Here is a 24,150-nt window from a genome sequence, read left to right as displayed (position 1 = left end):
GCTTCCACCCACGTAACCTACGTGATAATCTTTTTGTACACCCATTAGCTAGGGGCACAAGTATGTATTGCAGTGGCATACCCCTTTGGATTATATGTTCCATCCCACCTTTTTGTTACTCTACAATGATGTCAACACAAACACATCAGTGTTTTGTATGTGCCTCATAAAAAGAAAACTTGACTCATTCTGTAGAGAAAACCTGAGTCCTGTGCCAAAACGCGTCTTTCTAAATACAGGCGCTTTCCTTGGGAGTAACGCTGTGTTTTCCATTGGGAATCACTGAACAACGGGACTACACGCATGCACGCGACACATAACAGCTGCAAACCGCTAGTACGCATGGGCCGAGTAGCGCCTTTTCCATCTGCCTGCCACTGCCACCCCTCTTACAAAGGAGAGTCTTCTAGATTGAGGGGGCCTGTGCGAAGACGCGCCGTTTCACATAGGGAACAGATGCAAGAGATACCATGATCTTTTCACCACGCCCGGATATACCTTAAATGGTATTAAGCGTCATCTGGCAGACCCGGGAGTTTCTCCCAATTATTCAATTAAAGAGGGTATTGAAGCCTGTCCCTCTTCGCTCCACATTCAACCACGGAGCTGCGAACGGGACGGTTGGAACAAGGAAAACCTCTTGATTTGTAAGTACGGCATAGCCGAGGCAATGACCACAAGACTACAACTGGATTTTAACTATGTGAATACCAATACAAACTAGACTACAAAGAATATATGTTTTTTCTTGCTCGATGTTTAGGATGCTAATAAGCACCTGATCCCTCAGTTTTTCAGGTTCATGTCGCGATTCAGCAAATGGTAGCAAGTATGCATCTCTCTTACCAACCTTTTTTACCACAGGAAAATACTTAATTGAATCCATGACCACCATTATAATCAATGGCCTTATGAATAGAGTGTGTGATTTATGTTATGTGTTTGTCTGTCTTGTACTTGTACAATTTTTTACAGGGCACTGCACCGGAATGGAATGACCTTATGTGTCTAGAGAGTGTTATTGTCACTTTTTTAGGTCACTATCGAACCATGCTGGATGTTACAACTAAAATACCACATGTGTTTTTCTTCTCCTGTGTTCTTTTTGTTCATTCTAGGTCCTCATTGCAGGTACTTTTTGATAGAAATCGAATGAATAGGCACATTTAGCGCATTACTTACATATTAATACATATAGTATAGGTAATGTAATCCTTTTCCAGACGTGAGTAAGGTGGGGATCTGTGCACCCCGTCCTGAAGAAGAAGCCTTGCTTCAAAACATGTTGACGCACAAGTGAGGTATTGTACATTAAATACAATAATACCTCCACCACACCTCCTTTAACAATACCAGTATGGCGGCCCAATAAAAATATTTTAGACCCCACATGCCAGGTATTTTTTAACACTCACACGTTAATTCACTCCTGACCCCACCACTCACATAATATCCAATACCCTCACGCACCACACATAGTGTTTACATTGGTGCTCCCGCGTAGTCGCTGGTTAGTAGCACGCCGCATTCCGTAGAGGGATGCGAAGACCCCTATGATGAAGCATGACACCAAGGGCCCTTTTGGTGTGTGAGGGGTATTTAAAGAACACAGTGTGCTCCCCACCATTTTAGGGACCATACCAAACACAAATCTGCGGATTCCTTTTGTTTATTTATATTGCGGCCGGGGAGACCGAATCCACATTTCTTTCCACTCCCTCTTTTTGTTTTGTTTATTGTAAAAATAGTTACCTAGTTGTGAATGTATAAAAGCAACAGATTTATTCGATGTTACTTTTAGCTGTTATCCCAGCTAGGAGGCGACAACAGAAAGAATTTACTAAAGCAACAGTGACTATTTCCATAATGGAAAATGTAATGTTGATTGCTCATGAATAATAGAGAAAGAATGCACGTTATTAGCCTATCCGACAACGTTGCTGAAACATGGGCATCAACTGGAGCAGGGCATCTTAATGGAATGGAAGACTTCAGATGAGAAGTTTGGGGCTTTACAAAAGATGCCTAAACCTGCCAGCGATGACCTCAACAGTTTGATCAGAAATAAGCTAACAGTTAAGATCAGTACAGGTATATGTTATTTCCTGACAGACAGCCATCCAATCCAATTAACCGCTCCGTCACCAGCCTCGGTTGAGCTGTGCTCATGACGGAGCGGTTCCGTCATGGTCCCGTCCGCTCAATAGAACGCGCAGGTGCGATATCAGCGCCGAGCAGGCGCGTCGGGCGGGCCATGACGGAACCGCTCCGTCATCAGCACAGCGCTACCGCAGCTGATGACGGAGCGGTTCCGTCATCAGCGTGGAAGTAGTTAAAGAGAACAGCTAATCAAATGGATCAATTACAATGTGATGTAGACTGGAGGTGGGTTACAGGGTTTCAATCAAGGGGTAGTGGGTGGGGGACAGGGATACTGGAGAAGCGAGACTGATAAAGAGATGGGAGAGAGTGCAGTATGGAGTTAACACCATATGTTCGGAAGTACGAAACAGTGCAGTGTTATGACAGATTTTATCAACGATGTTACAAAAATATAAAAATATTCTTTTCGTGATACACTATGGATTCCGACAGGTGATTTCAGCAGGAAGTTCTCTGTCAGATAATTGTATAAAGTACCCTTGAAGACAAACTTTCAAATGTGTGGAAGATATTGAGCTGCTCTGTCAGAAACTATTGCATGTGGTATAGCACGAAGATCAAAAAAATTGTCTGTCAGTAAACATTAGGCCATTTCTTAAGCTGTAAGCAGCATAGACAGAGGCGAGAAATGAGCCACTTTTGAAGATGTATCAACTGTAACCATTAGGAACTGAAACTCTTCTGAAAGTGGATGAGCTGCGATCACTTCAGCATAGATCATGTACTATGCTTCAGGAGCCACTGGTACGGGCTGCAAATATCCGAAAGGTTTGGAATGTAATCATTTATTTTGAGTACAGGAAGGGCACAAATTGACATACATAATGAAGATCCTCTAACTCATTAGGATACAATTGTTCCTGAGCCTCTTTCGCACTTTCTAAAAAGGAGTGAACATTTCAAATTAAATTCTGATGAAAAAAATTACTGGTATATCTACTTAAGTATGAGGTAAGACATCAGCGAACAAAAGAGTTTTTACATAAAAATGGCATTAAGTTCTTATGGTCAGTCCGAATTTCAAAGAGCTCTCTAGTGCCCATCAGTAATTGTCTGAGTTCAGTAAAATGTATCTTCATAGCTAGTAACTCTTTTAAGGACTGAATAGTTCCATCCAGTTTCAGGTAGAACATGGGGCAGATAGAAAATGGCGTTGTCACCCATCACTTTTTTTGCACTTGCAAAATGTTGTCCGCACCTGCTCTTTCAAAGGCATTGGTGTTTACAGTTAGCTTTTTAGCACAGGATTGGAGCAGGGATGAATATATTCATGAGCATATTAAATAAAATACCCTTTTTCCTTGTGCATCCAAATAAAGTCCTCCATTGTTGCTTTCTTTCTTTAGAGTACAAATAATATTATTGGTTAAACTTGCAAAATATTTAAAGAATTGAGGACAAACAAATTCGAAAAACAATAGAAACCTGGGCTTCTTTTACATTTGTGGGAAAAGGCCACCGAAGGAGTGTGCTCAAGACCGACCAGATCCAAGGCTGTCAAAGTCCTCTTTCTCACATTCAGTTTTTTTTCTATCTTACAAGTGAAATGCTGTTGGTGTCAAGATAATACAATAATCAGACGTTCTCGATGTTCAGTGAGAGTTTTGGAAAAAAACGCAGGAAAATATTATTAACCCAAAATGATTTAACACAGTGGAAAAAAGTGATCCATGAAATTTAAGGCTGGGTGGAGCTCGCGGAGTTGTATTTCGTGGAATTCCACGGAGTTGCCAAACAACTCCACAGAATTCTGAGGAGTTCCGTGAGCATGCAGAGTACTTAAATGCCTGCCATGATCCACTGTTGCCTATATTGGGCAGTGCCAGAAATGCAGTCAGGTGTACAGGGTGTGCAAACTTGGCTGACCTTGAACTCCTTCCCGCCGTTGAAAGCAAACACTGTCACCCAGCTCACCAACGATGCTGCATGTTTCTCTGGTAACGCTCCCTCTCTGGCAGGTAGGTAGCACCAACCAACACAGGCAGAGCTGTTGGCGCCTTACCGCTGAACTCAAACCCACAGTTTGGTTGAGCAGAGGAGTAGAAGGAGGTCAACAGAGGTCATCTGGCTGAGGCATCCCCTCAGCGGCAGTAATCGACCAGCCAGCTGCGGCCTTCTCCCTCCGGAAAGGGCGGCACCATGACCAGGCTCTCTCCTCTCTACAGCTTCAACCAGGGGAGCTTATCTGTGCATTGGTAAGAAGTAAACTCATCATGGTGACAACCATCTTAGGGAAAGGCAATCCTATTAGTAACTGTTAGTTACTACTAATAGGGATGCCTGACCCTAAGATGGCCATAAACATGACACATTCACTACTCTCCCAAGCACAGACTAGCTTCCCTGGCTGAAGACTTGTGCTGTGCTCTGCTGAGGTGACGTGTAGGCGGCCCAGGCTCCTCATGGGCCCGGGCACAGAGGCAGTTTTAGCAGGGACGTTTGTGGTGCAGTGGAGCCCGAGGGCTGCATTGGGATCTATGTAAGCAGCAGCATGACAATGCTCCAAGTGCCAACGCAGCCTACAGAAAGCATATGTTAGGGGTTAGCAGCTGGCTCCAGATTAGAGAGACAAGGTGAGGCTTTGTGCATGATGGCTTGCATAACTGGCCTCTATTAAACAGATTGTTGAGCAGCCTACGAAAGGAAACGAGGCATCAGCACATCTCTTTGTTGGCACAATCAGGGAGTGCAGGACAAAAACCCTCCAGAGGGGTGAGTGGTGACCTCCGACTCGAGCATGTCAGTGAATGCTTCAACAAAAAAACGGTAGTAGTGTCCAAAAATGGAAAAGTCAGCAACATTCAAAAGAAACACGTTTCATAACATTAATAGGTAAGTGCGCGTTGTAAATAAACACAACAATAGTATAAAATGGGTGTTCAAGAAACTCAAAGTACCCACTACCTAAAGGTACTATATCAGTGCACATAAATGTGCAACCAGAATTACTGCCTGAGAGGTGAGGTTCTAATTACAGCACACCAAAAAATATTTACATTATTTAAGTCTTTATGTGTGTATTGCACAGGTAAAAGATTAAACAATTGTCACCAGTAAAGTCTATGGAGCAACATAAGATTCACACAGTATAAGGATAAACAATGATCCAATGTAGAGTCAAGAAAAAGGTCCTCTTCAGATAGCGTTAATTTTTGTTATTCTTCTTTATTCAAAGCTCATAAAAAACAGGTTTTTTCCCCACAGAGACTTCATCAGGCCCAAAGAGTGAGGTAAACATGTAACTGGATTCACTTCAACAGGAGAGTGAGCATATTTATCTTGACAAACGTATCATCATTATTTAATACGGCGATGTATCATAGGCGAAGAAATTAATATAAAAAACACTGTCAGAATCAATAGGCTATTGCAGGCGACGAGGCGGGATACTAGCGCTGCTGCCATTTGGCAGACTGCAACTTATCAAGGTTGCGAATGCGGACTTCTCTAACCCTCTACTGAGTCCGTGCAAATTTACTGTGTGACTCATGCCACGGGATCCTTCGTATAACTTTGGATTCTGACAGTGCTTTTTCATATTCATTTCTTCGCCTATGATACATCGCCGTATTAAATAATGATGATACGTTTGTCAAGATAAATATGCTCACTCTCCTGTTGAAGTGAATCCAGTTACGTGTTTACCTCACTCTTTTGGCCTTGATGAAGTCTCTGTGGGAGACGAAACACGTGTTGGCGGATTTGTATGCTGGGGAAAAAACCTGTTTTTTATGAACTTTGAATAAAGAAGAATAACAAAAATGAACGCTATCTGAAGAGGACCTTTTCTTGACTCTACATTGGATCATTGTTTATCCTTATACTGTGTGAATCTTATGTTGCTCCATAGACTTTACTGGTGACAATTGTTTAATCTTTTACCTGTGCAATACACACATAAAGACTTAAATAATTTAAATATTTTTTGGTGTGCTGTAATTAGAACCTCACCTCTCAGGTATGTCAGTGAATGCTGTTGCGCCAGCGGTAGGCAGAGTTTTTGCACCAAACTATGTGCTCCGAATTGAGTGCAGAGGGACAAAACTCTGCAAACTCCGTTGCAGAGAAGAGTTTGCCGCCCAACCCTAGAAATGATGGAAAAATAGCAGGAGCTGTGCGCAGCCTGTAAGACATTATGCCATATTCAAAATGCCCCAAAAGAGTATGCACCTTGCATAAAATACTGAAAATCTGGTGAGATACCAGCAGGAGACTGGTTAATGAAGAATATGTTCTTAGAAACACATTTACTATCCAAACCAGTTTCCTGCGTTTTGAAAAATATCATAGGAAATTTCAAGAAAATTAGCCCAAAATGTGGGAATTTTGCAATTTGCCCAGTGTAATTAATATTCTACCCTGATCTGGTGTTCTTTCTAGATTATAGTAGAGTAGCAGGAATAGTTCTGAGATCTTTTGTCAATCTATACACATGTAAAGCAAGTATGGGTAAGGATGGAATATATATCACTAAAATAGCAATATAATATTCATAGGTAAGAAACACTGCATCTTGATCCCCACACAAAACAATTTATATCTCACAGACATGAATTCTAATCTTAATTTGGTAATCAACTTTGCGTCAAAGCAAGAACATTTTCAGCTTAGTCTATTGACGTATGCAAATTATCTGTCTGGAGTCTTAAAATCATGTAAACGTCTTATTCATGAATTTGAATAAAACTATAATCCAAACACTTGGCTTAAAGAAGAATACTTCTATCTGCTACATCATCAGAATTAAAATTGATGTGGGTAAAAGTTATCCTGATTTGGGTACTACTTTCTCCCCCACAATGAGCTAGTCCTTACAGGTTGAGAATAAGATCCTTAAAACATTGGCAATTTGCAGCAGGTCAAAAAGCTTTAACAGTCACTTTTGTAGATTATCAGAGGTTCCTTTGAGAAAGGGATAGTGTGCCAAATTAGTTTCAATGCTGCTTTAAGCAACACCTGGTTATGCTACTTATTCATTTAATGATAAAATAAATCTTATCACAGAAATGATTATAAAGTAATTATTTCATTCCATACAAGCAACACCCAAAATCTTGATTGTTTGTTTTACCTTTTGCTTATGAAATAGGCTCCTCTAAATATGTTTGTTAATCTCTTCTGAACTGATATATATATAAATATGAAACTAATTGTGTCATAATGAGCTTTTATCAAACTACAGAAGCACTAAAAGCTTGAAATGCCCTTCGCAAAACTGCGAGAGGATGATAACATAGGCTTTGTATTGTAATTCCCAGTCCACCAGCATCCCTAACTTTTTACTTTTGAGGTTGGTGCTGGGAGAGCACCTAGATCTGATGACCGACAATTTGGTGACCAACTGGACATGTTATTGCCAAACAGGATGACCTCGGTTTTAATAGAATTGAATTTCAGACAAGAACAGTCCATCCACTTGTTGATGGCTCTCATGCAATTTCTGAAAATGCCACCAAAGTTGCTACATTTTTTTGCCAGGGAATCTATTATTTGTGTTTCATTGGCATATGAAGCCAATGACAAGCCAAACAATTTTATCAAGGTGGCCAGCGGCGTAACGTATAGATTAAACAAAGTAAGGGGTAGAGATGATCCCTGAGGGCCCTCCACAGGGTAAAAAGTATGGGTCTGAATTAAATTTGCCTAACGACACCACTTACCAGCGTCCAGCAAGATAGGATTTTAAAAGGGGCTGGGTATGGAAGCCCAGATATGGACCAACAGCTGTTTGTATCAAGATATTAAGATTAGGCTATTTTACAATAGGAAGAACTGATGCTGACTTCCAGGGGGTGAGAGAAGTCCCTGTGTTGAATATGGCAGAAAATATGGAAGACAGATGGTGTGCTTTTACTTCCACTACTAGATGTACTATCTTAGGAGGGCATGGATCATAAGGAGGACCCGCTTTAATACTGGGAATAATCTCTGCAATCTGCTCTGCTGAAAGGGCTACAAATAGTCCAAATTGGCAATCTTAATTCTTAATTCGGTGGATACATTGTTAGAATGTCCGCTAGTGATTTTTTAAAAAATATTAATGATTTTCTTGAAAAAAGCCAGCTAAGGATTCACAGAACTCTTGGTTTTTGACAGCTGCATTGTTTACGGTAAGAGTGATCAACTTTTTTATAGTTTGGAAGAGAGTTTTATTAGCATCAATTTCTGTTTTTATTTGTTCTTTATAATATCTTGAGTTGGCCACAAAGGTAAGTTTTTTGTAACTTGCTAGACAGAGTTTATATGTTTCCCTCTCTTCTTCCTTGTATTCTGTGTTCCATTTACGCTCTTGTCTCCTACAGTTCAGGTTAGCGGCCCTGAGTGATTCATCAAACCACACCTAGGACATCTTTTTTGTTTTTGGCAGGACATTTAACTGGGACGATGTCATGAAGAGCCAAATTAATCCAATTAGAATAATCCTCTGCCATCTGGTCTTAATTAGTGTCTATTGGGAGTAGTGCAATAATAGATTATATAAATCAGCAGTTTGTATTTTATGCCAAGCACGGCTAGCCTGACTTGACGTACGTGGTGTTGGAAAAGATCTCGCTTGCAGGCTTAATTGCCACATTACTGCATGGTGATCCGTCCAGGTTAAAGGAATAGAGTGAATGAAACTAATATTAGGATTGTTGGTAAGTATCCCATCTAATAAGTGATCTGTCCAATGAGTGGGCCCCTTCACTATTTGGGTAAGGCCTAGACCTGAATGGGAATCTAATAAGTATTCAGTTTCCGGCATTAGAGCAATTTTCTAAATGAAAGTTGAAATCACCAATGACTGTGAAAACAGATTTTGACATGGGAGATTCCAGTGACTGGTTGACTTTATCTGCAAATGTTGCTCTTTGTCCAGGGGGCGATAAATAAGCATGCCATTAAAAGATTGAGTTTTTGTGAGTTCAATGTTAAATAACACCGCTTCCATTCCCTCAATAGAGACCAGGTTGAAGACCACTAGCATATGATCTCGATAGATTACTGCTAACCCTCCTCCTCATTTTTTTGGTCTGTCTAGGTGAAAGATCGTGTAGCCATTAGGGATCACTGCCTTGATTTCTGCGTCGGACTTATCATCTGCCTATGTTTCCATAGCAAACGCCAAACTGATTTGATGAGTCGAACTAAATTTGGCCACTAAAAATAATGTTTAATTATAGATCTGATGTTCATGAGAACTCATGTAATAACTGGCCTGTCTGCTGCCAATTTCTTCCTATTTAAACATCTCTCAGAGATAGTACCCTCCGTGGGAGGGACTAAAATTCAGGAGACTGCTGTTGCAAGACGGGTACGAGATAGATGAAGATTCAAGCAAGGCTACTGTGCTTATGGGTAAACAATTAGCTGACTTACCAGTATATTTAAGGGAAAAGAGTGATACTCTTGAATAGCTGTAAAACTGGTGTGAAGCTGAATTAAAATGACCACGGTAACCGGCGCAGATGGGCTTGTCTTAAGGGTGTGTGAGGCCATTATATCCAACATATTGGATACCCACGCGTTTATCCACGAGGCACGGGTGCAACCAACACTAAACCCCCGCTCTCATTAGGAACAGCCTGGTACTTCTTGTGTTTCTTGTCTTAAGAAGCCCATCATGAGAGGGTAATGGTGGGGCATGGCAATTGCCGCACTTGCAGCATGAGCAAACAAAGAGAGAACAGATAAGGAAACCTAAAAATACAAACTGAGGTCCAGCAACCTCTGTCTGAGAGGACAGGAGCCCCTGTACCTGCATACTACTGGTAAATTAAAACTGAGGCAAATCAATGTGGGAGTATATAACTCATAAACGTATTAAAGCATTTCAAGATGGTGCCAATAATGCAGAGCCAGGCAACACCGAAAAGGGCACCTTAGTGTCTACAAGGAAATAATGGGCTTTGGGCTTTGGGCTTTAGTGTGTATCTGTAGGCTGGGTTTATGATTTAATGCAGTTGATGTTTATCCTCTTGCATCATTGAATATCCTGGTTATTGCGATAATAATAAAGAAGATCTTGAGGCCTGGGCTTTGAAGTTGGCCTACTGGACCTCCTTTTGTTCTGTTATATATCTCTATATCACCCATGGAGAATGTTGGACCAGAGCAGACCGCATCATTTTTTCGGTAACTGCTGTTTACCACCATTAGGCATTTGTGGTCGAGGAGCTGTCAAATTTCTGTGCAGCAAAGGCTTGAATAGGAAAGGCGGTGTCACTGACCTGTGAAAGAGTGGGTTCCAGAGATGAGGCAGCAGACTTTAGGGCAGACTGAGGTTGTCACTTGCATGCATAGACGTGCACAGTTGGAAACATAGCAGTAGCATTTTTGTGGAACTCAACTTTTTTTCACCACATTGATAACATTTTGTTCTTTTTGAGAAACATAACTTCCTGCATTTATGATGATGTTCATTGCCTTTTCCTATTGCGAAAATGGTGTTACTCTGTCATTTATTGGCGTGGGTCTCTGACTGTCACAGACAAATCATTAAGGGCCAGATGTACGAGCATTGGAGATTGCAACTAGCAAATTGCGCCACATTGCAAGTCGCAATTTGCGAGTCACAATTGACAACGTACAACAGTGTCTGAGACACTGTTTTCAATTCCCAATCATGTCTCAAATTGTATGCCTCATGCATATTCATTCATTCAATTTGCGACCACATTGGCAATGGCTGGCACTCCCTGGGATGGTGGCATGCTGGGGTCAGCAGACCTCCATGTCTGGGACTCGTTTTAAATAAAGCAGTGTTTAATTTTTAGATGCAGCCCATTTTCCTTAAAGGAAAACGGTATGCATTTAAAAAAAAAAAAACTTTTTTTTTTTTCTTAAGGTCAGGCAATGGTCCTTGGAACCACTGCCTGCTCTGAAAAATTGTTTGGGCACCCATTCACAAAGTGGAAGAGGTCCCCTGGGGAACCCCTTCTTGTTTGTGAATAGTTTACCACCCTCTTGAAGAGGGTGATAAACTGAGAGTGTTTTGCAACCGCAATTGCGGTCGAAAAAAATTCTTACATAGGGTACAGACTCGCTGTTAGGAAGGGAGGCCCTTGGAACGCCCCTTTCTGATATGTAAATGTAAATGTAGTTGAGCTTATATAGCGCACAGCTACCCGCAGTGGGTGTCCCGGCGCTTGCTTAGGGAACCCTTCCTGGTATTCCCCTGTGAGATAGCAGGGTATCCACAAGGTGAAAGTCAGGCATCCCGACGCGAGGGGCCGTTGTGGAGATTAAGCAAGCTATTGCCCAGAGTCGCAGAGTGTGAACCCGTGAGTCGAGGAGGCACCGGGGCGAGAATTATCGAGTCCGTGGAATTTTTAGCCCAAGACCCCGCCGAGGCGGGGAATTGAACCCTGGTCCAGGACCAATCTCAGCTTCCGGGTCTGCTGCCTCTAACCCCTGAGCCACACTTCTCTAAATATAGCGAGATCCTAACCCTATTTTGTAAGTCGCTATTTAATTAACGACTCGCAAAGTAGGTTTAGTACATGGGCCATATGTTTTTTGCATGCACCACGGGTCTAAAACCCATTTGGGCATGCAAAAATCTGTCATACATCTGGCCCTCAATCTTATATCAGATAACTTTCATCATATCATTGCAGAAAAGTCATATATACCATCTGAAGACTTAAGGACCACTGTACATGCACTGTTATTCTCACACTATGACGATGGCAATGCAATACTAGTAGGTCTCCCCAAAACAGTGCCAGCAATACTCAGAGCCATTGACACACAGCTATAACTGTTGTGAAAGGCACCAAAGAACTTGACCACATCACTCCTATCATGAAAGAACTCCATTCGCTAACCTTAGACGTGTGAATTCACTACAACCTGTCGTACGCCTATTAAGCCTAGATCTAGTCATTTTCCCCTACTTGAAAGCGATACTCATGATCACTGGAGAGAATTGAAGAAGAGGCAAATCATGTAAATAATAAATAAATAAATCAACAAGCCTTTTCTTCACTCTAAGATCTGAAACTTTATTCCGTCTCCCAAAATTTGTATTAATTATTTTTGTTTTGTTTTCCCAGTTCTTACAGCCATTCCAAGTACCGTGTGGTTCTTGGTGACTATGAACTCAACAGCTTGAACCTCAACTCGTATTCCTCAACCCTCAAGAACGTGATCATTAATCCCACCTACTCCGGTGAAGCAACGAGTGGGGACATCGCACTAGTGGAACTCAGCAGTCCAGTGACCTTCACAGCCTTTATCATTCCAGTCTGCCTGCCGAGTGCCCTGGTCAATTTCCCAAATGGAATGGGCTGTTGGGTCACTGGTTGGGGGGACATTCAGTCTGGACGTAAGTGAAGCGTGAAAGAAATTGAAGCTAGCAGCTGCTCCTTGACCATCACAGTTCTTTCTACTCTCCATCCACTTCCGGGTGATTGTAGTGCAGATGTTCTTGCTCCATTCCTGTTCTGCTGTGTTCTGTTTTGTTTACTCCTCTTCCTTAATCAATATCATAGGTAGGTTGTAGAGATGGGACAATCATTGAAACAAATTTAAATGCTAAATATCGGCAGAGATTTACAAACAGTTGACGCGACGCAGGGCAGCAAGCAATGTTGCAGTGTTGCGTGAACTGAAGAGCACAGAAATGTGCCATATCCACAAAGAAGTGCGGCAGTTCGGTTCTCTCAATGTGCTGGCGCATTTTCAGCAGCCATGCGCCAGCACAATCACATTTGCACTTTACTGTGAATATGTCTGCAATGGGGTCTCTTCCTGCATACAAACTATGCTTTAAGACATGTTCCTGTTTGTACATGTGCCGTAGAATGCAGCACACATGCAAAGAAATATTTATCCTCTTTACGCCAGCCTAGGGAAGAGAAGCACAATTCTGAAAAAGCTTTTTCTATGTTGTGTAAAATTGCAAGAGGTATCCCAAGTGCAACAACGTCTTTGTCACTGGCTATTTCCAACCTTAGACTGTGGAGGTACTGGCAGTGTCCGTTAGGAAAATGCTGCATCCATCCATATTCTCAAAGGGCCCAAGGGGGCATATAATCAAGGGCCATTTTGCCACTTTTTTTCTTTTAAACCAAAAAAGTAGGCAAAAATGACATTGCCCTATCTACAAGGGGATGTTAACTGGTAACATGTATTAGCGCATGTTAGCACCCGTTTTCCCGACGCCTCGCTTTGCATATCTAATGAGATGCAAAGTGGGCGTCACTGGGCAGTACTCCTTGTAAATTATCGCTGATGTGCACATCACGATATTTACAAGGAGGCCCATGCATTTTTGCAGATGTTAGTTTTGGGCGAAAACCGCGGTTTTTGCCAAAAATTAACGTCTGCAAAAATGCTGACTTAGGTATACTTACGATTGGGGAGGATTATGCTGATACGACCACAGGGTCGTATCAGCAAGGTTATCGCCGCTTTCCATGGAACATCGCTGCAAAACCAGCGTTGTACCATGGAGAACAGTGATATCCCCGCTATCGCTTGAATTTTTATTGCCTCAGTGATACGCGTTGTTAATAACGCGCTAACCGGGCGATAGACGGCGATAAATAAAAAAGCGCTAAGCGCACTTTGGGATATTTATCGCTGTCTATTGCTGATATGACCCCCAAATCTTTTCTCGACTATGAGAATAAACTTTTTCAATCTAGTGCTTTTCAAGTCAGGTGAATGGAAATATATTCATGGTAAGAAATTGTGTGGTGAAATATGGCAGATTCTCCATGGGAACACATTTTTGCTCCATCTCAGATGAAAAAGTTTTTATCACAAATTTTAACGAGAATTCATCAATTCATCTGCATCTTGCTTATGAATTGTATGTATTTTAGCGGCAATGCCGCTCTTTTTTATGATTTAAACCAAATCAAAATTAAGAAATTTCAGTCTCAGATGGGTGGCAAGTGAGAGAAGTTGCAGATGTCGAGAAAATTCACAGAAGCTTTTACCGTTTGGTCCATGGTCACTTGTCTATCTCTCCATGTAAAAGCTTGTGTGATTGAAGCTTTTTTTAAACTTAAAACAGAAAGTCCAGTACAAAGTCAGCAACATGACATTTGACAGGAATATTGTCCAACGCATTTCGGTAAAAAGCTGTCCTAGTCACTGAAAAATTGTTGCGTACAATCCAAAACCCACAGGCCAGGCCATGGTCTTCATTAAACGCAACTTAGAATTGTCAGTATTTCACGGCAAAAACCATTTTTGTGACTTACAATGGGAACTATTTTGAGGGAAGATTAAGCCTGAACAGAGATTGAGAAGTCCCACACACGTTTCCCAGACCCAGGTGGGTTCTGCAGGTTCATCCCAGGGAGTGCATCTAGGAGAACCAAAAGACAGAACTATATTGTAACAGAAAAGGTAAACATATATTGATTAAATGACACAGAAACTAGAAAATTGAACCAGGAAAATGAACCCTTTGAGGATAATGATGCCTCAAACTATTTTCCTACAGTGGGGTTAAAAAACATAAGGATTTAAGTTTCTGTGTTTATTTTTGTGGTTTCTAGGGCCATTTTTCCAATGTTTTCCTAATTTATGAAATTCATTGTTTATAAGTATTTCCCGCACCCCCAAGAATAGAGAGGGGCAGAATTCCTCTATTGTGAGGAAAAGTGTGGCATGCGGTTGAATTTGGCATTATTGGAGTATTATGGTTTACAATTTCTGCCCCGAATTGCACAATTGTCAGAAATGGTGCTCTATGCCCTTAAACATCAGTATTTGGCATCCTATCATCTTTTTACCACAGACACAGTTCCATACCCATGTTTTGCCGCCTACAAATTCCCCACATTCTTCTGCAATGGACTTTCTCTGCCCGCCAGTAGTGCATGCCAATCCTAAAGATAAATGTGAGGAACTGGCCAGTTTCTTCCACTCAAAAATAGATACCATCTTATCCTCTCTGCCCGCTATGCCCCAACTCTCTGAGCCGGCTGTTGGTTTAATAAGCTGTCTGACTGAATTGGTCTCCTTTGGCCCCTTCTCGGAAGAGGAGGTTATAAAGGTCCTGCTGGAGATGAAGAGTGGATCCCCGAGTGATCCTGTGCCCATGAAACATCTTAAACTTGTGGCTAGTACTCTGTCAGCTCCGCTGACCGACCTTATTAACCTTTCTCTCTCGCATGGCATAGTCCCTCAAAGATGGAAAAGGGCTGTAGTAAAAGCCTTACTGAAGAAACCAGGCTTAGATCCCGCTAATTTGACTAACTTCAGGCCAATTTCGCTTCTGCCGGGGTTTTCTAAAATCGCCGAGAAGCTGGTTAACCGTCAGCTGTCCTATCATCTTGAGTCCAACCACCTGTTGGGAGACTCCCAGACTGGTTTCCGTCCCGGCCAGGGAACGGACACAGCCCTGCTGGCGGTAGTGGAGGAAGCAAGGAGCACTCTTGACTCTGGAGGATCAGTGGCAGTGATCCTCCTTGACTTGAGTGCTGCCTTTGATACCGTGAGTCATCAGGTGCTCCTCCAACGCCTGTCAGAGGTAGGTGTCTCAGGGACGGCCCTGAAATGGTTGGGATCTTTCCTCTCCAACCGTTTCTACCAGGTCTGGGAAGGGGCAGAGCAGTCTTCCTTATTCCCTCTTCAATGTGGAGTCCCGTAGGGCTCGTCGTTGAGCCCTACCTTGTTCAATGCATACATGACTCCACTTGAACGAGTGGTAGCCCCTTCGGGGCTGAAGATCATCAGCTATGCTGATGATACTCAGCTGGTGGTGGGCCTCACTCAGCTGGCGGAGCAACCCAATGTGCTACATGACTGCCTGGACAATGTCTATCAGTGGATGTCCAACTCGGCTCTTAAGCTGAATGGAGGAAAAACTGAGCTGATGCTCCTGGGTAACTCCAGTCCCTCCATTATTGCTGGCTGTTGGCCCCGGTCTCTTGGCGACCCACCATCCCCCAAGAAAGAGATCAAGTCCTTGGGAGTATGGTTGGAGGAAGATCTGTCCTTTAGGACTCACGCCAGGAAGACCGCGGGGGTCTGCTTCGGTTTACTGAAGTCAGCCCGAAAGGTGCTACCACTGCTTCCGGATTCAGCCAAGAAGCTCCTGATGCGTGGTTTAATCCTTTCAAGGCTTGACTATGGAAATGCCCTGTTTCTTGGTGCCCCCGAAGCGACCTTTAAAACTCTCCAACAGGTGCAAAACGCAGCCGCTAGAGTCTTGATGGAGATCCCTAGAAGGCAGTCGGCTGCCCCGGCCCTTAAAGCGCTTCACTGGCTCCCTGTCAAGGAGCGGGTGAAATTTAAGGCGCTGTGTACGGCCCATAAAATCTTACATGGCAAAGGCCCTCCCATCCTTCTTAATATGGCCCGTCCTTATAAACCCTCACGCCCTTTGCGCTCGGACCAGCAACATCTTTTGCGATCTGCGAGAGTTAAGAGAGCTAGAACTGGGGGCAGGCGTTTCTCGGTACAGGTGGCATCTCTGTGGAACTCTCTGCCCCTTAAGATTCGCTCAGAGCCCAAGCTCCTACTATTCAGGAAACTTCTTAAGACATACTTGTTTCCATAGCAGTGAGTAATCGAGTCTCTCCTTCTTTTTTGGTCTGTCGCGCCGGGATGCCCCTGGGTAAGCTGAGCGCGTTACAAGTTTCATATAATAATAATAATAATAATAATAATTATGACTCTCCCAGCAGAAAATTGATGGAGTTGAACCAAAATAGCAAAATGGGACATCCAGTGCAGATCAGAATAAAAGGCCATAGTGCGACCTTCTGTTTGACCTGGTTAATATGTTTCAGCGTCATCAGCACTTTGCTTCAAGTCTTGGATAATATGGGGTTTCCACTGTTCCAGTTTTGCTAACTTTCTTCTTTTTGAGATTCCAGTTATCTGAACAGTTGCATGAATAATTAGTGTCTCTAGAGGTTTCCAAAGCAGACGTAGGTCGGCTGCACTTTCTGGAATGGCTTGGGAATGTTCCATACTGATGGCTATTACATTCCTGTGAACTTGCCTCCCTGTTTTTGCCATTGGAAATTCAATTCGACAGTGTGCTTTGGTCAATCATGAAACCTCAGCCAGTTTATAGTGCGGTGGTGCTTTCGTATGTATCTGGGACCCTTGCGGAGGGTGCGTATGATATGTAAGTGTGCTTTGCAGGCAGGTTTGATCTACACATGCTTTATCAGGCTCAGTGGGAATATGTATATTATTGTTGTATTTATTAAGTGGTGTACCAACTTCGGCCAAGCTATTGATTACATGAAAATTTAGGTAATTGCTGAACTCATCAAAATCATCAAATGAATGTCTTACTAGATCAGGACTCGAAAGGTCTGTTGATAATCTATTAAATGGTCACATTTTGTGAATAGACTCCAATGCTGAGGCTAAACTTCAAGGGTAAACTGTAGTATGGCAGTCATTCAAGGTGACATACATTCCCCCGAACCCCACAAATGGGGTAAAATGTTGATGTTTATAGAGGACCCCGGGACTCTCGCCTTCACGCCACCGCTTTCCGCACACACTCGGCTGCTGCCTGCAGTTGTCTGATTCTACAGGCTTTTATTAATTGGGAACCTGTGCAGAGGTAAAAACAAGGATTAGCATTGATGACTTTTGCTTCCGCAGTTGACAACTTAACCTAACATGTGCCCAACCACCTGACTTTTTTTGTTCCAGAGAGTTTGCCGTCCCCAATGACCCTGCAGGAAGTTCAGGTCCCACTCATCGATGCTGCCTCCTGTGACATTCTGTACCACATAGACTCCTTGGTGAGTCCAGCTACTAAAGAAGTCCAGGACGACATGATCTGCGCTGGCTACCCCGAGGGGAAGAAGGACTCCTGCCAGGTAAAGTGACTTGCCGTTCCTTGGATTGGTGAGATGGTGAGCCTGGATATAAAGCCTATTTGAAGGATCATGAGGAATGTGCAGTTTTACTGGCTACTTTTATTTTACTCACTCTAGGGGGTGTAAACCAGGCCCTTGCATTTCACTTGGTGCCAGCCCCTCACCACCCAGGTGCTGGTCAAAGGGAGGAGGGCATCAGTCACCTATCCTCCCGCCCTGAAATTCTATCTGCGTGTAAGGGGAGGACCTCCACACACTATGCAAGTTCCCTCATCTGTTTTAATATGCTACTCATTATGTAACCATAAGTGTGTTGGTGTTACTTGTACCAGCAGCGGCTCCTCTGCTAAGGCAGAGGAGGTCGCACCACTGCTCTCAGAGAAGTCTTAAAGGAAAAATAAATGATAATAACACAATGTTATAATCATTTTATTTTTCCGTACTGGCTTAGGTGTGGGACAGGCCGGGCTGGACTGGCCAGAGCAGGGGGAGGAGTGATGGGGACTCTCTAAGTGCGCATCATGGTTTGGCCAGCCGTCTTTAGTTGGCCAAACAGTCAAGCGCACTTAGCATTTTCTCCACCTGGCAGTATTGCACAGCCTGGGTGGAGAACATGCACAGGCTCCCATGTCTGAGCACCAAACCACGGCGCTCAGACCAATCATAATATAGCGGTCAAGCTGATGATCGCAGCATCCTGATTGACTAGAGGAGTCTGGGAGCCTGTGTGCTTCCTGCTTCGTTGTAAGAAGCAGGACAGAGGAGCCGTGGTGACAGTACCCAGGTAAGTGCAATTTTTTTTTCATTCCTCTCTCTCCCCGCTACCCTTGTTTGGTAGCAGCCGCCACTGACTTGTACAGTTCTCAAATTGATGCAACTAATCACAAGAGCATGCCCCAAACACGGTCAAATGACATCAGTGCCATTGAACATCTTTGAGAGAAGTCAACTTTTCATGCAAACAGTATGTTGAAAGGTGATGGCCAATGGAATAATAAGTTGACATGAGCTGCAGAAATCAACAAGAAAATAGGCCTGTTGGCAAACATTTGCCTAACCACCAGTACAACCAATGGTAATAAGACAGTAGTGTTTTGTTCCTACTTTTTGATGGACAATCACAGTGGATGGGTTTTCCCATGATCACATCCTCCCATGCAACCTGCAGCAGCTGCTGTTTTACATCTACATTTGCTAATGCACCAGAATAATTGCAGCGGTGCATTCTTTTGTTTGCATCTCACCCAAATGCATCAGCATGGGGAAGACAGATGAAGGAGACAGGTCAAATCAAGCTATTTACTTCCATAGGGTCACTGTAAGAAATTGGGTACTTTCTGAGGGGGGTGAAACCCTTCTCAAGCAGCAACCACAATTGTTCTCAAGGTGAAGTCACAAGCATCGCTAAATTTACCTGTGCTCAACTCTCAGGTAATTTGGCACAAAGTAATCAGGCTTAACTGAGAGGCAATGTGGAAAGTACTTGTGTAACACTACAAACAGTAACACAGTGACAACACACCATAAAGGATCCCACAACAGATTTAGGATAGTAGAGATTTGTTTTAAATAAATAAAACAAGACAAAAATGACATAAATCCAATCAGTAGCAGGTTGAAAGATTTCAGTAAAAATAGCACCAAAAAGCACAAAGGGCCAACTGTGGATATCTGGTCATGCCGGACCAGAACAAAAGTCACAAGTTCAGGGCTACTGTGATGGATCGCATGCCTGCAGCAGGGACCCAGTTGGGTCCACTGAACAAAGTACCTTAATTATGATTTGCCAAGCATTGTGATGGTCTATGTTGAAGATGCATTGTGCAGTCAAAACAATGTGTTAGTTCTGAGATTATACATGGTGCCCTTCCTCTGGATGGTGGGAGAAGCTTCCAGAAATTCCCTTTGAGATACCCCGGCATCCTATCTTCCCTGTCTAGACTCCAGACTATGGCGGGGTTGCAGCCCTTTGTGTGATGGCAGGACACAATCTATTCAAGTGTAAGTAGGGCTGGGCCCAGCTGTGTCCTCCCATCCTGCCAGTGATGGCCCCTCCAGGCACACCTAAGCTCTCTATTGTGTGTGGCTGTCTAGGAGGAATACACAAAGCTCAACTGTCAACAACACCCAGTCATGTGACCCAGAGATATGCTACAGGCACTAAATGGCTAAGGAGGAAAATGCCAACTTTCTAAAAGTATACACAAGGAGATGATGGACAGAGCGCTGAAACTATTCAGACGCTCACCCCCAGTCACAGATCTGGGTTGAATCCATCATCGTTCTTTAGCTCTCTTCGCCACCTCAATTCAGACCCAGCTATATGCAAATCAGTCTTGACCCTGTGTCTTGGGGAAAACAGTCCAGCCTGAACTGCCAAGCCAGGTCTTCCCTGGACTGGAAAAAAGGATTCTGGGACCGGTTTCAGGGTAACACCCCATATCAGCCAGGCTAGCTTGAAACCAGTGGCAAAGTGAGCAAGGGACCCATGTCTGGGTGGTGAAGCGAATTAAAGAACGATGATGGATTCAACCCAGATTTGTGACTGGGGGTGAGTGTCAGAAAAGTTTGAGCGCTCCGTCCATCATCTCCTTGTGTTTGCTTTGTTTGCCCTAAGTTGGCAATGCTTCCAGTAATAGCCAAAATACTGGAAAAACACGTGAACTCGTTGCTCTCGGCCTTCCTAGAAACACATGTCCTTCTGAATCCCACGCAAACAGGATTCCACCCCAAGCACGGAACTGAAACAGCCTTACTCACTGTAGTTGAGGAATCTAAGAGAATCCTTAATCAAGGAGGAGCTGTGGCCATCATCCTCCTGTGGAAACTCCAGTTCCAGGTTTTTCGGCAAACGTCAGTCTGGCAGTTTGGTCTGTTGCCGAGAACAGCAGCAGCAGTGGTTACGGCGGTAACGGCGGGAGCGAGGGAGCGAGCCACAGAGGGTGCACTAAGCCGGTGTGACCAGTAGTTTTTCACCAGCTTTCAGCTCCCGTCTCCCGGCTTCTGATTCCCGACCCTGGGCCCAGCTGCCCTTGCGGCTCAGACGGCAGGAAGGCAAGTTTCCTAGCGGCTTGCTCCGCAGCCGGAGAGAGGCTGGGGAGAGGCAGGCAAACAGACCTCGAGGTTGGCGGCACTGGTTGCACTGGCCCAGCGTTGAAGCAACCTTTCATTATTCCTGCCTTCTTTCTGCTTGCCTCCCTGCCCCTTTCATCTGGGCAGCCGTTCAATCCGTTTTCACCGCCATTTTCACTGCCATTCTCATTATCGCCTTCCACTGTGCTTCACTGTGCTTCATTGCCGCCTTGTCGAAGCTTGGACTTTGCTGACGTTTTAACTGGAGCAAAGGTGAGAAGGCAAGCTGCAAACTGTCAATAATGTTATTGTCACTGCCACTGTCACTGTTGCTGAAGGCTGAAGCCACGCCACCTGAGAGGCGCGTAGGACTGAGCGCAGGAAAGAGCGTGCATAGTTCCACTGGGAGGGTGCAAGTGCAAGGTGCAGGGGACCCTTTCCTGGATCCTTCCAGAGGCCATAGTATGCCTTGCTTGCGGCCTGAATCCCACTGACCCTTTCATTAAACCTCACACACTTTAGTTGCCTTAATTTCCTGGGAAAGGAAGTTAGTGGAAATTCGGCCCAGCACCTGGCTCTGCATTAGGAGGAAGGATTTTAGACAATTCTGACTCATCAAGCCAGCTGCACCTGCGGGTATACCAGTGGGCAGGGAAATAATGAGGTCGGGCAGAGTAAGAAAAGCCCCAGTGAAAGCCAAATCGAAACCTTAACCTCAACCTGATCCCAAGGCAACAAAATGGAAGAGCGAGGATAGGAGTGGGCTTAGGGTTACTAGCCCATCTGACTTTAGCCCAGATAGTCCCAAGACAAAACGCAAAAAAACCAAACAGGCTAATAAATAATCTGGCACCCAACATGATCCTCAGCCCCTTTAACAGATTGTCACATAACGTGTCAACTAGCAATGTCTTTCTACTCCAGGAAGAGAGTAAATCTCCTACCATAACTCCTAACAGAGATAATGGACCTTTAATGGGAGAGGGTGCTGTAGCCAACACAAGGCTCGGTCCCGAGGATGAGTCCCTAATTGGAATTGATGGGATGCCACAGAGGAGAATCCCTTGTTCCTTGCAGCCTAGAATTTACACCAAATTCTCCTTTTTGAAAGATCTTGGCACAGGTATCTTCTCCAAGAGCGGTGCTATAGAAGGGCTGCAAACTCCTCTTTTGCCCATATAAAGTAGTCTTGCTCAACCTCCTCAATCAACCAAAAAGCAAACCACAGCATTAACTCACTCCAACTATAGACATCAAGAAGGAGCAGATAGTCTAAACCGGAACTCACCTTCTGGTTGTTCCGACCAAACTGTACTCCTTACAACAGGGCCAACTTTCGAACCAACTCATCCTGGTAACAGATCTAAAGATAAAGTCAATGTGAACATTAGGGAGTTAGAGTTGCTCCCTTGGTACAGTCATAAAATAATGCAACTGGCAGATGAATCAAATAAACCTTGCATAAATAAGGAGCATGTTTTCTATCAACTGGACTACCACGTTGCTCTAAAGAAGCTCAGGGTAGCAATTGCGGGTCCCTCATTTCTCCAACAAGGGGGGAACTACACCAAGATCAGACTCCTTGTTCTTTCCATCTACCCCACAAGTTGCGGAGACTGGTCCTGGTACTGATCCTCCAACTACATTGCTGCAAGAAGAGCCTGACACAGGACTTGTCAACAAGCCCCAGCAAGTCCTCTCACAAATAGCATCTCAGTAGGAGAAAAAAAAAACAAGGGAGAATATATTACAACCAAAAAGGCTCTTTTCCTCAATCCTTGTCTCCTCCTTGTTTGGATGATATAAAGCTCTCGGCGGTTTTGTCGGAACCCGGCAATCCTCACGAAAAACTTCAACCAGTACAAAGTCAGTCACTCCCAAAGAAAGACTCCCACACATCAAATGTTGACAACGCTGACAACGCTGACATGTCCTTCTTAGCCTCTCCAGAGTGGGAGGAACTAATTGCCTCCTACAGTCATGACCCTACAATCAAATCTAAAATTGCAAGCTCAGAACAAAGCAACATTGGGAATACAAACAATAATAAAAAAATTATCTGGGAATCCTTACTCAGTAGAATGCAATGTTCAATAGTGGCACTGTAATTCCAATCCCACAAACTGGACCTCCAACTAACAGTTTTGCAACTTTACTTCAGGGATCGACAGAAAGTTAGCCGACCTGAATGAATTAATAAAGAGAGGGCAAGAAGCGGCCATTAAAACACAATCACTGCAACAAGAATGTTCTTTTGCCCCAATAGTGGTTAAATTATTGATGCTTCTGACGATGCTGGGCAATTTATTGTCCATCTTGAAACCAACAGCAACAAGCCAGGAAACCGTCAGAAATTCTAACTTCATGGAGGGTAGCTCAACATCGACCATACAACCAACAGCGACAACATCACTAAATAGCAAACCCTTATCAGGAGAAAGCGATCATAAGCTAACCATCTAAACAGGATCACCAGACAAACAAAAAAAAACACTAATAAAAATTGGTCGTAAGCAAAAAAGCAAAGGAAGGAACAGCAAATCCACTACCCAACTGACCATTCATTCCCAGCCAAGACTAGCCACAATCGATCCCAAAAGCGAGGAATTATTAAAATCTACAGCGTCAGCCCCTGCAGAAGGCACAAAGACTTACTTTACAAGAACCAATTCTTCAAAGATACAGCAAAGGGACCTTTGTCCTCCACCTAGTACTTGTAACACTCTGGAAGATAGTACTAGTAACACTCCGGGAGATAATCACAAACCAACAAGAAGACTGTCAGGAAGTATCCCTGTTCCAAGCCCTTCTATCCAGGGTAGAAACATGGCAAGAATTAACTCAAGGCAAGATCTGCCCTCAACACTAAGTGACAGAAGGGCATCCATTGAAGGAATAAAAATTATAAGGGCAAAGCCAGGTGTGGTCACACAGGTCAGTCAATACGAGCAACTGTTTCCCACCAAACATATTCCTGAGTAAGGCACCAGCTCGCAAGACGAAACTCGGCCTTCAACTGATAAATTAACTTTACCTTATAACAACCCTAAATACGAACTACACAATTTAAAAGCTTTTCATCTAGGTTCTATAGCCCAAGAAGCAAACAGTAAGTTTGGTG

The 24,150-nt window shown here is 43.6% G+C and overlaps 1 protein-coding gene across 1 annotated transcript in view; it reads left to right on the top strand.

Annotated features, from left to right (window-relative positions):
- Window positions 1-24,150, top strand: part of LOC144769146 (serine protease 27-like) — a 70,978-nt gene that overhangs the window by 34,227 nt on the left and 12,601 nt on the right. The window contains exons 4-5 of the mRNA XM_078653154.1: window positions 12,201-12,472; window positions 17,788-17,957. Of these exons, the coding sequence (XP_078509280.1) occupies window positions 12,201-12,472; window positions 17,788-17,957 (442 nt within the window). The remainder of the gene's footprint in view (window positions 1-12,200; window positions 12,473-17,787; window positions 17,958-24,150) is intronic.

This window comes from Lissotriton helveticus, chromosome 7 (assembly GCF_964261635.1).
Source record: "Lissotriton helveticus chromosome 7, aLisHel1.1, whole genome shotgun sequence".
Lineage (NCBI taxonomy): Eukaryota > Metazoa > Chordata > Amphibia > Caudata > Salamandridae > Lissotriton > Lissotriton helveticus.
Note: the sequence above shows the minus strand (reverse complement) of the source record. Positions and strands in the feature narration are given on the sequence as shown.